The 12,374-nt window shown below is 36.8% G+C and overlaps 1 protein-coding gene across 1 annotated transcript in view; it reads right to left on the bottom strand.

Moving 5' to 3' along the window:
• The window catches only part of LOC113118757 (G2/mitotic-specific cyclin-B1-like), a 14,770-nt gene extending 11,333 nt beyond the window's left edge, over positions 1-3,437 (bottom strand). Inside the window, exons 1-5 of the mRNA XM_026288174.1 lie at positions 3,312-3,437; positions 3,116-3,235; positions 689-799; positions 407-586; positions 3-151 (exon numbers count right to left, since the gene is read on the bottom strand). Of these exons, the coding sequence (XP_026143959.1) occupies positions 3-151; positions 407-586; positions 689-799; positions 3,116-3,235; positions 3,312-3,332 (581 nt within the window). The 5' untranslated portion in view covers positions 3,333-3,437. The remainder of the gene's footprint in view (positions 1-2; positions 152-406; positions 587-688; positions 800-3,115; positions 3,236-3,311) is intronic.
• Between the last annotated feature and the right edge of the window lie 8,937 nt (positions 3,438-12,374).

The raw sequence follows: 12,374 nt of genomic DNA, 5'->3' as shown, positions 1-12,374 counted from the left end.
GCTGTCCATTGATGCTGACGGTCATGAAGAGGGTCTCCTGCCGCAGCTTGAACTCTCTCTGCACCTGCATGAGCCAGTCGATGCTGACCGCTCGCATGTCGCCGCTCACCTCCTGACCTTCCAGATAACGCTGTCTGATGGCCGTCTCAACCTAGAGAAGCATGCATTCAAGCAAGAGTAGTAATCAAACATCAACCTTTACACACACTGATGCATACACCACGGGATGACCACGCTCAATCAGTCAAGATGACCAACGCCTGCATTAAACTGGAGCCATTACATTCTCTGAAAGCTGAAGATGATGTCACTATTCCTTTAAAGCATTTCACCCAAAATACATTTGCTGAAAACTTAATTTGTTAGTTAGTTTGTTTCTTCTTTAGACTCTTAGTGGTCTCTTCACCTCGAGCTGTTGTAAATAAGCGTAGATGTCGCACACATATTCACTGCACATCTGAGCATCACCAGCATCTGCAGAATCCACATCTGGGATGTTGAGCAACAGGCAGGAGAAAGCCTGAGGAGCATCGGGTCGTTTCTGAAGACGCTCGGAGTCCAGACAGACATCAGTGTGTGCAACAGGCTGCTGAGAACAGCAAGTGAAAAACAGACACACACGAGGACCTAGCAATAATGAACTTAAGAGCAAATAATATCATACAATGCTCATATGGAGATTTCTCACCTTGACCAGGTCACACACCTCAGAGATGCTCCGGTTCTCCGTTGAAGAAGGTTTCACTGCTGCATGCTTCGTTTTGGCATTGTCCTTCTTTACACGTGCAGCTTTTTGTCTCTAATGAAGAAAATGTTATTCACAGCCAGTGTTGGGGAGTAACTAGCTACATGCATCAGAATTACATCATTTAGTTAAATCTAACTCCAATCTGCTACAGTAACTGGAAAAGAAAAAATCTGTAATTAAGTTTGAAGAAACTGCTCTAAAATCTAGCACCAACCAGCCAACCCAAGACTCGAACCCACAACCTTTGGATTACGAGTAAGAGCCTCAAACCATTAGGCCATGATTTGCCCACTTTAGAAAACTAATCAAAAAGTAATCAAATGTAATCGGTAACATTACTTCAATAAGTTACTTCAATAAAGTAATGAAAATGGTTACACTCAGTGTTGTGGAAACTCTCTTTTAAATGTAAAGCATTACCCAAATGTGTTAATTATATCATTTAGTATCTTGATTCCTCAGTAAATTTATTTTGCATCTTTATAGATCATGTTATTTGATGGGCAAAGTAGCCTAATGTAAGTAAATCTGGCCGACGAGATCCACTTTCCTGCAGAGTTTAGCCCTAACACTACTCAAACACCTGAGCATGGTAATTTATGTCTATAGGAGCATTAGTAAATCACAGAGTTTGATCAGGGTTGGAGCTAAACTCTGCAGTGCATTGGTCCTCCTGGACAAGATTTGAGGAACACTGGTGTAATCCATTAACTAAGCATAAAAGCAGTTTTTTACTTAAAGGTGCTGTAGGGAACTTTTGTAAAAAAATATATTTTACATATTTGTTAAACCTGTCATTATGTCCTGACAGTAGAATATGAGACAGATAATCTGTGAATAAATCAAGCTCCTCTGGCTCCTCCCAGTGTCCTATTGCCATTTGCAGAAACTCCATCGCTCCCGGTAAAAAACAACCAATCAGAGCTGCGGTCCGTAACTTTGTTTGTGTTCAAAATGTAGAAAAAATGTATATAATAAGTGAGTACACCATGAATCCATTTTCCAAACCGTGTTTTTAGCTTGTCCTGAATCACTAGGGTGCACCTATAATAAGTGTTTATATTCGGACTATTTTAGATTTGCTTCGGGGATACCGCGGCGGAGTAACCCAGTACCTTTGTGATTCTTCATAGACATAAACAGAGAGAAGTAGTTCCGGCTACGATGTTCTTCCGCAAGACGCAAGCAGTTCTGTTTATTAACCGCTAGAGCGTCAAAAGTTACCGACCGCAGCTTTAAGTACCAGATTTTGGTGTGACTTTATATTTAATGTGACTTTAATAAAAACATTGTAAGTTACGAACACCTTCATTGTATAGAAAGAGAGCAAAGAGTATTTACATTATGAACATTATCAGTGACTTCAGTCTATCTAGAGTTCAGTCCCTCTCAAAAAACCCCCGTTATAATCACTGAAGCTGTGCACACTGGGAAATTAACATCTTATACATCGTTCGCACATCTGCAGATTCATCATCATTTCTGACGAGAGAACTCTCCAGAGAGCAGAACTGTGCACTGAACAAAACGCCAGCGTTTCAGCGATGGCTCATCTGAACGCCTCTGATTGGTCATCGCATTCATCAACTCAACAGAACTGTGTGTGATCGGATATAAAGTAAAAAACTCCCTCTGGCTCAGCACCAGACAGTGAATGTGGATTTGAATTTAGGCAGCTGATGATGATGATGATGATGATGTGCAGTACTTAACGCTGTAATCACACCGGTGTTATAATAAATAACTATTATTTGGCTATTTTCTGTCTTTTGGAAGTTGCATTCCAAATCCCCTTGGCTCAGAAGTCTGAGGGGGCACGTGCCTCCTCGGTTTGAATGGGCATGATGAATGCAAAACAAGGCATCTATTATTTTTCTATTTTGTTTTCTTTTTATTATATAATAAATAAAGAAATAAACCTTGCTATGTTTACTACATTCAGCTAACTGAGACTAATAGCAATTTCATATCATTGCTCTTTTTGATGATTTTGAGTCCATTGTCTTCATTTGTAAGTTGTTTTGGATAAAAGCGTCTGCTAAATGACTAAATGCATGACACACACAATGCTCTGCACTTACTCCTGATTTCTCTCAACACGACAACCAGAGATCTGTCAGTCAATACACAGAGAAACAAAGTGGCGTTACATATTTGAAAAAGTAATTTTCCATCTAAATCGAAAAGTAATGCGTTACTTTAATAGTTACTTAAAAGTAATCTGGTTACGTAACTCGCGTTACTTGTAATGCGTTCCCCCAGATCGATGCTTGCACTACACATTACATTATAACCTATTGCATTCCCAGTTCCCAGCACTGTTCACACACCGCAGCAGAAAGAGAGAGTGTGGCAGTCATCAGGTACCTTCGGCTCGTCTGCAGCTCGGTGAACACCGATCACATTGGACGCGTTTCCTAACGGAGCTCTGGAGCGCAGTGAATACGGCGCCGCTCTCCGCCGAGCCTGCGCCAGTCTGGAGCTCGCCTGCGCCAACAAGAGCAGCAAACATGAGCCAGGGACCCCTGCAGTCACTGTCAACCACTGAACACACACTGCTTACTCGTGTCACTGGAGGGGACATGCTCTCTCCCGACGAGAAAACACAACACAAACCAAATAAAATCTGATCTAAAGTTTACAAACGAAAGTCCGCGTTCGCGCGACGCTGATTGACGTGATTGACAGCAGCTGATTTATTGCGCGTCATCATTTCCCACGACATAATGACGTCAACCAAATTATTTCTTGTATAAAACGCTTAGTTTATCAAAAAGTGGCTTTGAGTTTTTGATGTGCATTGATAAGAGTATCAGAACTGAGAATATTAGAAAAATTGCTCTTTCTGAATGAGACTATGTTTGCTCACTGCATCAAACAGTGTCTTACATTCACACAAGATCATCTCTTTGAGACATCTCTTTGAGACTGATGAATCAACCTGTCCTTTACCACAGCTCATCAGATCAAAATATCTCTGGGATTTCATGTTTTACTCAGCAAAGTTTAAGTAAGGCATGTCACCAGCACGCTTTTAAAGGAAACACAGCAGACCCTATCACATTTTCATCAAATTTTCATTTTTGGCTGAATTATTCCTTTAATTCCAGTGATGACTATTGTCTTCATCAATTATTGCCCAGAAATATTTACTAGTCCTTATGAATGTTTCAGCAAGCAGTTCCCAGTCATTTTGCTGCAATCAGCTGGGAAATAATTCACATATTTACCACTAGAACTGATATTCCCAAATGTCAGGAGGAAAAAATACACAACTGAATGACAAACTCGGAGCACCTTCCGAGCTGGATCAGATTTCAAAAGGCTACTGAGGATTTGGAGCATCTCTAATCTCATTCGTTTGTGGCCTCCAGTCACCTTTCACCTTTCCTTCACCATTTCCATCTTCACTCAACTCTTTTTTTTTTTTTTTGTCACTTTAAAGGCTTTCTCTTTAAAGTGAGGGACAGAGGGACAGGTGTCTGCTGCGTCTGAAGCGCTGAAGAGGCTTGTATCTTGTTAAATCAAAGGTATTTTCAACAATATCATATTATTGCTCTTATTTATGACTGGGGGATTTGTGGGGCATAGACTCCTCTAGCTGCTTTTATGATTTTAATTGCTCATTTTATAGCTGAAATATGCTTATTTTACGAGTTGTTAAAATACAGTTAATTTTTTTTCCAATTGCTAACACACAATTTTTAAAACTAGTCTGGTTTTATCTAAATACTTAACAAAATTCACAAAACCACACACACAAACTGCAAAATACCTCATATATCCTGCAAAATGAAGCACTGCAACCGAAACTACACATAGCATTATCAAAATCAAACTTTTGCATGAAATGGCACACACTACATTAATATTACCAGATTTTCGCCTGACCAACTACACACCATTGGGCATAATGAAAAGCACCCCTATCTTTAGCATGCTAGAATACTAAAATATGTATCAGATTGTTCACACACATGCTGTTGCAACATTTTTTTTTTTCACTACAGTAAACAAGTCACTGTAACATATGCACAGCAGATATATTTACTTGGGACTGAACAAAAATATTCTCACAAAAAAACAGTAAACTGAAAAAGAAAATTTCAGAAAAAATATATTACAGTAACATTATTTCTGTGACAGTGACATTGTGAGCGTCCATGTTGATCCTGGAACAACATCCCAATCAACCAATCAGAATAAAGGAATGACTTTCCAGGAAATGTCAGTTTTAGGTTTACTTGTTAATCAGTTGTCATTTTCCTCTGATTTTAGGAATAAATTATGGGTATGGTTAGGTTTAGGGGTAGAGATTGGGTTAAATCTATATTTTTTGAAAGTAATGTTGATCCAGGAACATGTCTTACCTGGCAAAATCATGGAGACCGCACACACACACACACACTCATGTTTGTTTTTGTGTAAAGTGTGTTCATCCCATAGGTGTAATGGTTGTTATTCTGTAGAAACTGTATATTCTATGTCCCTTCACCAACCCTACACCTAACCCTAACCCTCACAGGAAACTTTGTGCATTTTTACTTTCTCAAAAAAACTCATTCTGTATGATTTATAAGTGTTTTGAGAAATGGTGACATGGGTTATGTGCTCATAAGAACCCTCTCCTTGTAATACCTGTGTCATACCCATGTCATTATACAGAGTTGTGTCCTGATATGACACACACACACACACACACACACTCATGTCTTGAGCGGTTGACAGCTGAATGAGCTTCTTCTATCTTGCTCTTTTTTTTTCTGGATGACTCGATATGGCTGGCTGATTTATTCTCCTGTATCATTTAGTTCAATTAAATATATTGTGCTGGAGCGAGTCCCGCGGGCTCATTCTGTCACCCAGCGCTAATTATTCTTAATCACAGCCTCCTGACCATGACACTGCCTGCTCACTGGATGCTGAACAGCATGAACACTTGTCCAAAAGACAGACAGATATGCCTGTGTGTCTCTCATCAGACCTTATGATTTACAGCACAGCGATACTTGATGCTCTTCACAGACATCAGCCACTGAACACACATTAGCTTCTTTCTGTGAAACTATAGGGAGCTAAGACTGTAACAGAAATGAACCTCATAAGTGATTCATTTGAAACACGTGACCAACACAGAAGACTCGACTCATAGTGGGTTTCAATGCCATCAGTAACAATCTAACCAGAATAAAATTACTCTTCTGGCTATGTGAATTATTTTTTATAAAAATAAAAATCTGTGGCTCTTTCTTTCTGCAGTTTACACTGATACACCAGTAGGCAGCGACAAGCAACTAGTTTTATTTTGTTTTCCTGGGTCTGTTATTTAGCTTATAGATGTTAGCCTCGCCAGACAACACAGTCTCACTCTCTACTCGTCAAATGTCTGACGCATGGTCAAGTGATCTGGCGTCACTTTTTTGACGCACTGGGTATACCTTTGGCGTTATTTTTCAACGTGCAGGTTAGTCCGATAGACTTCTATAGAACTCAGCAGCGTTTAAATTTGACGTCTTGGTTCAGCACACCGCAACTACACTGAATAAATAAAAATAAATAATAGGCTACAAAAAATATATATATATGACAGAGATCGTTTTTATCTGGCCCTCCAACTTGTTTTTGAGGTTTAAATATTCTCGCAATTCGATATTAAAGTGATCTCTGTGCCAAAGCTTAGCGCGTTCATCAGTGGTGAGTTTAACAACACTCAACTGCAGGTAAAACAGCACTCAGCGGTGAGTTTGACCAAAGCAACACTCAACTGCAGGGAAAACGGCATAAAAAGGTGAGTTTAACAACGCTCCAAGGCGCGTGCAAGTAAGCAGTTTAACCGTTTTCTTACACACCATTCTCGCTTATCGCTTATTCATAGTTCATCATCTCTATGAAATCACGTTCAAGAAGTCTCATTCAGCACACATCGCGATACTTGCCATCAGTTTCCATGTGCCACAGGGTCGGGTGAGTAGATATAATTACGCTCTTTTAATGCCTGTTATAAAATGTATTCTGTCTTTATTAATCAGATTAGCGCCATATTGTTTACTCGCTGTATTATATCAGTCATCCTCGGCTGTCTTTGAGTTTCATTGCGTTTAACTAAATGAACACACCTGCTAACTAGTGTGATTAAACCCTGTCGGTCACGTGACGTGCCATAGACTTTCAATATATTCATTTCATGTCAAAGATGTAAATTTGTAGTAAAATCATGGTAACCACGACACGTACAATAGCAACAAATTAAATTTGAAGTTAAAATCCAGGAACGGGACATTTACCATGTTTTTTCCTCAGTAACTGTAGTTCTACTATGGTATATTAATAATCAATACAACAATAAAATAATCATCAAACTAACTATGGTTGTACAACTGTAATTGTCGTTTTTGATGTGCTTTTATATGACAGATATCACACATTTACTGTACCATGCTTTTGATACATTTTTATGTAAATCCAAAAAAAGTAAATAAATGAAAGGACACATTTTTCCCTTCCTGCAGTTCATTCATATCAGTTTATATTTTAAATATTTTGCTCACAAAACATTATTAAAATTCTGTTTATAATTCTATTTTATTTTACCCCCCTCCTCCTTTCTTATTTTTATTATTTATGTATTTTTTTTTTTGTTGAAAAGATGTAAAGGAAGCAGTCATCCCTGTGGTGTTTGTGGAGAGGTTTTCCTTCAGAAATAGAGAAGACTGAAAGCTGCGGAGGCAGACATTTGCAGCAGTAAGTCTGTGTTGGTTTTACATTTTTATCAAACTGCTGTTATAAATTGCACAGCATTTGTTGTTTCTTAAACTTTTGCACTGTCCAAATACCCACACTTGCCATCTTTGCACTTGACCAATCGATTATTTATTTGACGTCTTTCCTATGTTTAGGCCAAGTGTTCGAGTGAGCATGATGACCACAAGTGTGTGTCGAACTTTTCATCACCTGATGACAGTGGTTCCCAATCCTGATCCTGGAGAACCCCAGCACTGCACGGTTTTGGCGTCTCTCTTATCTCACAAACACACTTTTGAGGTCTTGGAGTCTTCACTGATGAGCTGATGAGTTGAATCAGGTGTGTTTGATCAGGGAGACATCTCAAATGTGCTGTGTTGGGCTTCTCCAGGACCAGGATTGGGAGCCACTGCCTTATGGGACACATTTAAGTGTTTACAGAGATTTTTTTTTTTTTTTTTGATTATTATTCAACTTTGCATTTTAAAATAAATTCTAATTCTCTTTTCATTAGTCCCTATTACAGAGGACAATTTAATTTTGGGGGCTTCTAATTAAGTGAAAAAAAAGCAGTTGCAAATGATGTACAAAATAAATATACTTTTCTGTACACCAAGAAAACATGCAACACTTTGTTTTACTACCAAATTATTCTCAGTATCTAATTATTATTATTATTATTATTATTAATAATATTTCACATACATTGGAAAGGTTTCCGTGAGCAGATTAATTACACTACTGATAACATTCCTTTAAGCATGTAATATATTTTTTTATAATTCATATGAATATAGCTTGCTATTATTGACTAGCTTTTAATAATAGATGCATTTAATATATAATTATACAGCATCTTTACAGAGGCTGGTTTTATGGTCTAAAAGTAGCATGTAATAATATTTCCTTCCTTTCTGTCTTTCAGGATTGTTCGCAGATAATGATGTTCTTCTCGATCATGCACAAGGACTCACCTCTTTAACTCTTTATCTTCCCAACACACACAGAAATGCTCCCTTGATTAGTGTTTAGACTTTGCAGTGCAGTTTTGTTTTAGTTCTAAGCTTATAATGAATACATTGTGACCTTCCAGCAACCCATATATTGTATACAGAACCAGTGATCAAAACAATGGTTGAAAATAGTATTTTTATATTGATAAAGCATTGTGTTCTCTTTTTCAAGCTTCATACAGTAAACTTTACTTCTGGTGCTTTTATCATAAAAAAACAAACATCAGTTCTCATCAGGAGTTTTCGTAAAGGACGTATTCATGCACAGCCATCCCCTAGTTCCAGTCATGAAGTGAATGATGTTATTGTCAGTTTTATTTCTGCATTTTTATGTAGCAGGTGTTTGTTTTCCTGAACGTTATCTTTCTTCCTTTGTTCGGACAATCAGTGTTTATTTGATGCTGTGCTGATGGAGGTTTATAGATGATATTGCACACTTGACATGCATGTCTTCATGGTCTTTATTTTCTGAGTTTGAAACAGTGTGTTGTATCACTTTTTGGTCAAATAAATTCTTCAGTGTTCTCTGAAAGACTATCTGTATTTACTTTTTTTTTTAAATAAAAGTATTTGCAAAGAATTTTTATTCTTCATAGTGGCAAAAACAACTTATTGACAGAGGATGCAGTGCAGTTATATGGGCAATTTGTCTTTGAATCAGTTTTTTTAACTCTGTTTTTATTGCTAGATTTCAATTGGTAAAGAATGGCAAATCACAGAAAAACAAAAGTGAATAATTTTTATAGATTTAAAACAAAACATAACATGCAATTTAAATGTTACAAGCTAATCATTTGATTAGAAAATGCACCTGTCTTAGAAAAAAAAAAAAAGATTTAATGAGAGGAATCGGTTCGATAGAACTGCGAATGCTGGCCATGTGCTCATCAATATTGCCCAATTTTTGTCAAGCTGAAAACAATAATTAGCGCATTTGCATTATTGTTGGAGGAAGGTGTAGACGTTAATAAAACACAATCTAATAGGTAGCAAATGTTATTGATTGTTAACCAATCTATCCCTTCAGCCGAAAAACGAAAGTCATCGGTCATAAATGGATAAGGAAGCGTGACGCCGCTGCTCAGCTTTGATATCATTGGCTGTCAATGTCCCTTGTCATCGCAGGGTTGTCTGTGGTTGGACTATCCTTTAACCCATACTAAACAGCGCATCGTGTTACAAAAGAACGTTTTGCTACTATTATCACATTAGTAATATATTAAGTCAACAATTAAGGGTTGCTATGTTGAGGAAAATTACCTCTTTAGCGAGATCCTAACCCTAACCCTAATCATAACTTCGATGAACTACAAAAAACAGCCCCTAGTTTCGCCTTTCCATATATAGAACGACGGAGGCTTGTGGGTAATGTAGTTTAAATCGTTTTATTGACGAAATGAAATAAATAATATATTTAATGGAAAACTGGATATATGAATAGTTTCATTGTGTAAACCTCTATGATATAATTGAAAGACAGAGTGAAATTTGGTATTTTAGAGGGAGCAATATTTAAAATGGCTTTATGAAACATTTCCATTTATTTCTGAAAACTGTGCCCGACATTATTTTATCAGCATAGCATAAGTAAAAATTCTTCTGGTTTTCTCTTTGATTCATTAATTGGACTCTGATTTACAGCCATTTCAAATGTACAGTTTTTGGCTCTTCCGGGGGGTGCTACTGGGCCCCTGGGGGTAGAAGGGCAGTAAAACCTACATGTATGTATTCTCCTCATAATGGACAACAAACTGAGCTGAGTCACATTTATATCTGACAGTTTTCACAGACTAACCTTTTCTTATTCTTATGTCATGAGCAGTAAAGCTTTTGACAGGACATGGTGAGGCCATCTGATGAAACATGGCAAAATTAGAAAGAAATGATTTAATAATAAAAATTATAGATTATTTATTTTATTTTTGAAGTTAACAGTAATAAATATAATGGATAAACCTGCAACAACATGCCATTATCTATTCCCCACTGTTAAGCAATAATCAAGGACAATTTATACACATTGTGATACTTCACTATTCCACAAGGAATAATTCATGGAGTACTCAGAATACTATATATATTAACTAATTAGCAACAATCAGTGTAAAAATGTCCTCCTCATCCCCTTATCTGGGTCCTCAGATGCTGAACATCAGTAATGTGCGTGCTCTTGGATTTAATGCAGTACAAGATCCATGTTGATCATTCCTGCTACATTCTCAGTTATCCCTCAAGTGTTTGTAACTATAAAGTAAATGGCTTTTCAAAATAATTCATCTAGTAAATCCCTTTATATAGATATATATATATATAGGCATATTTGTGATTAAATATATACAATACTAACTTTCTGGTGTATTGTTGTTCCAGGTGTCATTAATGTTTAAGCAAAAAATAATCCTGGTAATTAATATGTAGTTTTTCAAGTGTAGAATAAACCCATAGTAGCCTACAGTATCTAGTAAAATTATGAATTTACCAAGAATTTTCAACACACAATATTCACCATATTAATTTTATTGAAGCATAGACTATGAAGTTGATAAAGTAGCTTCAAGACAAACACAGTTCAAGGAAAATAATAAAGGATCAAAAATTCATTAATATCATAAATTAATCAGTTCACACAGATGAGTGATGAAATGTCCTTAAAAGTAAAAATAATCCATCCAGTCAACTGTGATACAGATCATGTGATACATTTAAGACATGTGATACTGTTCCAGAAAATAATGATTCCCATCATCACATCTAAACTGGTTTCATCTCCCCATCGTGTTCTTCTTCTCTCGTGTCTGGAAACAGTTTGTGGTTGATATCCAGCACTGGTGTGGTGTTGCCTTTTCTCAGCCAGAGGATCTCTCAGTCCTAAGATCCCAGACCTGGTCAAAGTGAAACACACAATACAGATTAAGTTGTTTAATTGACAGAGAGCTCAGCTTATGTTCTGTGTGATTTTAGCAGGGTGAGCAACTATGACCCTTGTAGTACTGTACACTTACCATTCTTCAAGCTGTTTTAAGATCTTTTGAGAAGCTTTTTCTCTGAAGACAATTTACCACATCCTCTTCTTTCAGTCCTTTCAAGAGCATCACTTGGTCAAAACCCCCCATTTGGCTGATGAGATCATCTGTACAAATTAAAATACTGCAATAAAAATTTCATTCTGCAAGAATTAAGGCAAAGGACTTGCTCATGAGACACCCCTTAGCATGTGACAGAATTTTTTGCCTCTATAATTCATCTATTGTTGCAGTAAATGTGTCTTTTTTCCCCTCTCTAATCTATCTTCAAAGTTCCTGACTTCTCTCACAAATGTGTTTTAGTGTAAGGCCTGGCTTCAAACCAATCAACTATCAATCCACAATTTATAATACAACATTTATGAAACAATGAAATAATGTAAACCACTTACATAAAACTTGTATTCTTTTATTTAAGACAAACAGTTGGTGTTTTTTTTTTTTTTTTTTTACTTAAAGTTTAAAAATATTCGGGTCACACTTTGCCTACATGATTTAATTGTAATAGCTGTATATAATTTTTTTTTTATTAAGAATAAAAACATAGAAAGAATAAATTACGGCTGAGATGAACAGTCCTGTGAGATAAAATCATAAAGTGCTGTAACACATAACACAGCATTGCACAGCATTGCTTCAACACACACATACCAGAGGACTTCTGTCTTTGTTTGGGCTCAAGATGGCCGTCTTCATTCCTCATGAGCAAATCATTTCCTTGGTCTTCCTTCTCTTCTGAAAAACAAGATAATCTTACTCTGTGTGCAATTAACATTGCTCATTAAACATATAATTAAGTTAATTTAAAATAAGATTCAGACCAGAGCATTTGATGAGTAAATGTTGATT

This window comes from Carassius auratus, chromosome 18 (genome assembly GCF_003368295.1).
Source record: "Carassius auratus strain Wakin chromosome 18, ASM336829v1, whole genome shotgun sequence".
Classification (NCBI taxonomy): Eukaryota; Metazoa; Chordata; class Actinopteri; order Cypriniformes; family Cyprinidae; genus Carassius; species Carassius auratus.
This window is presented reverse-complemented; position numbering and strand designations above follow the sequence as displayed.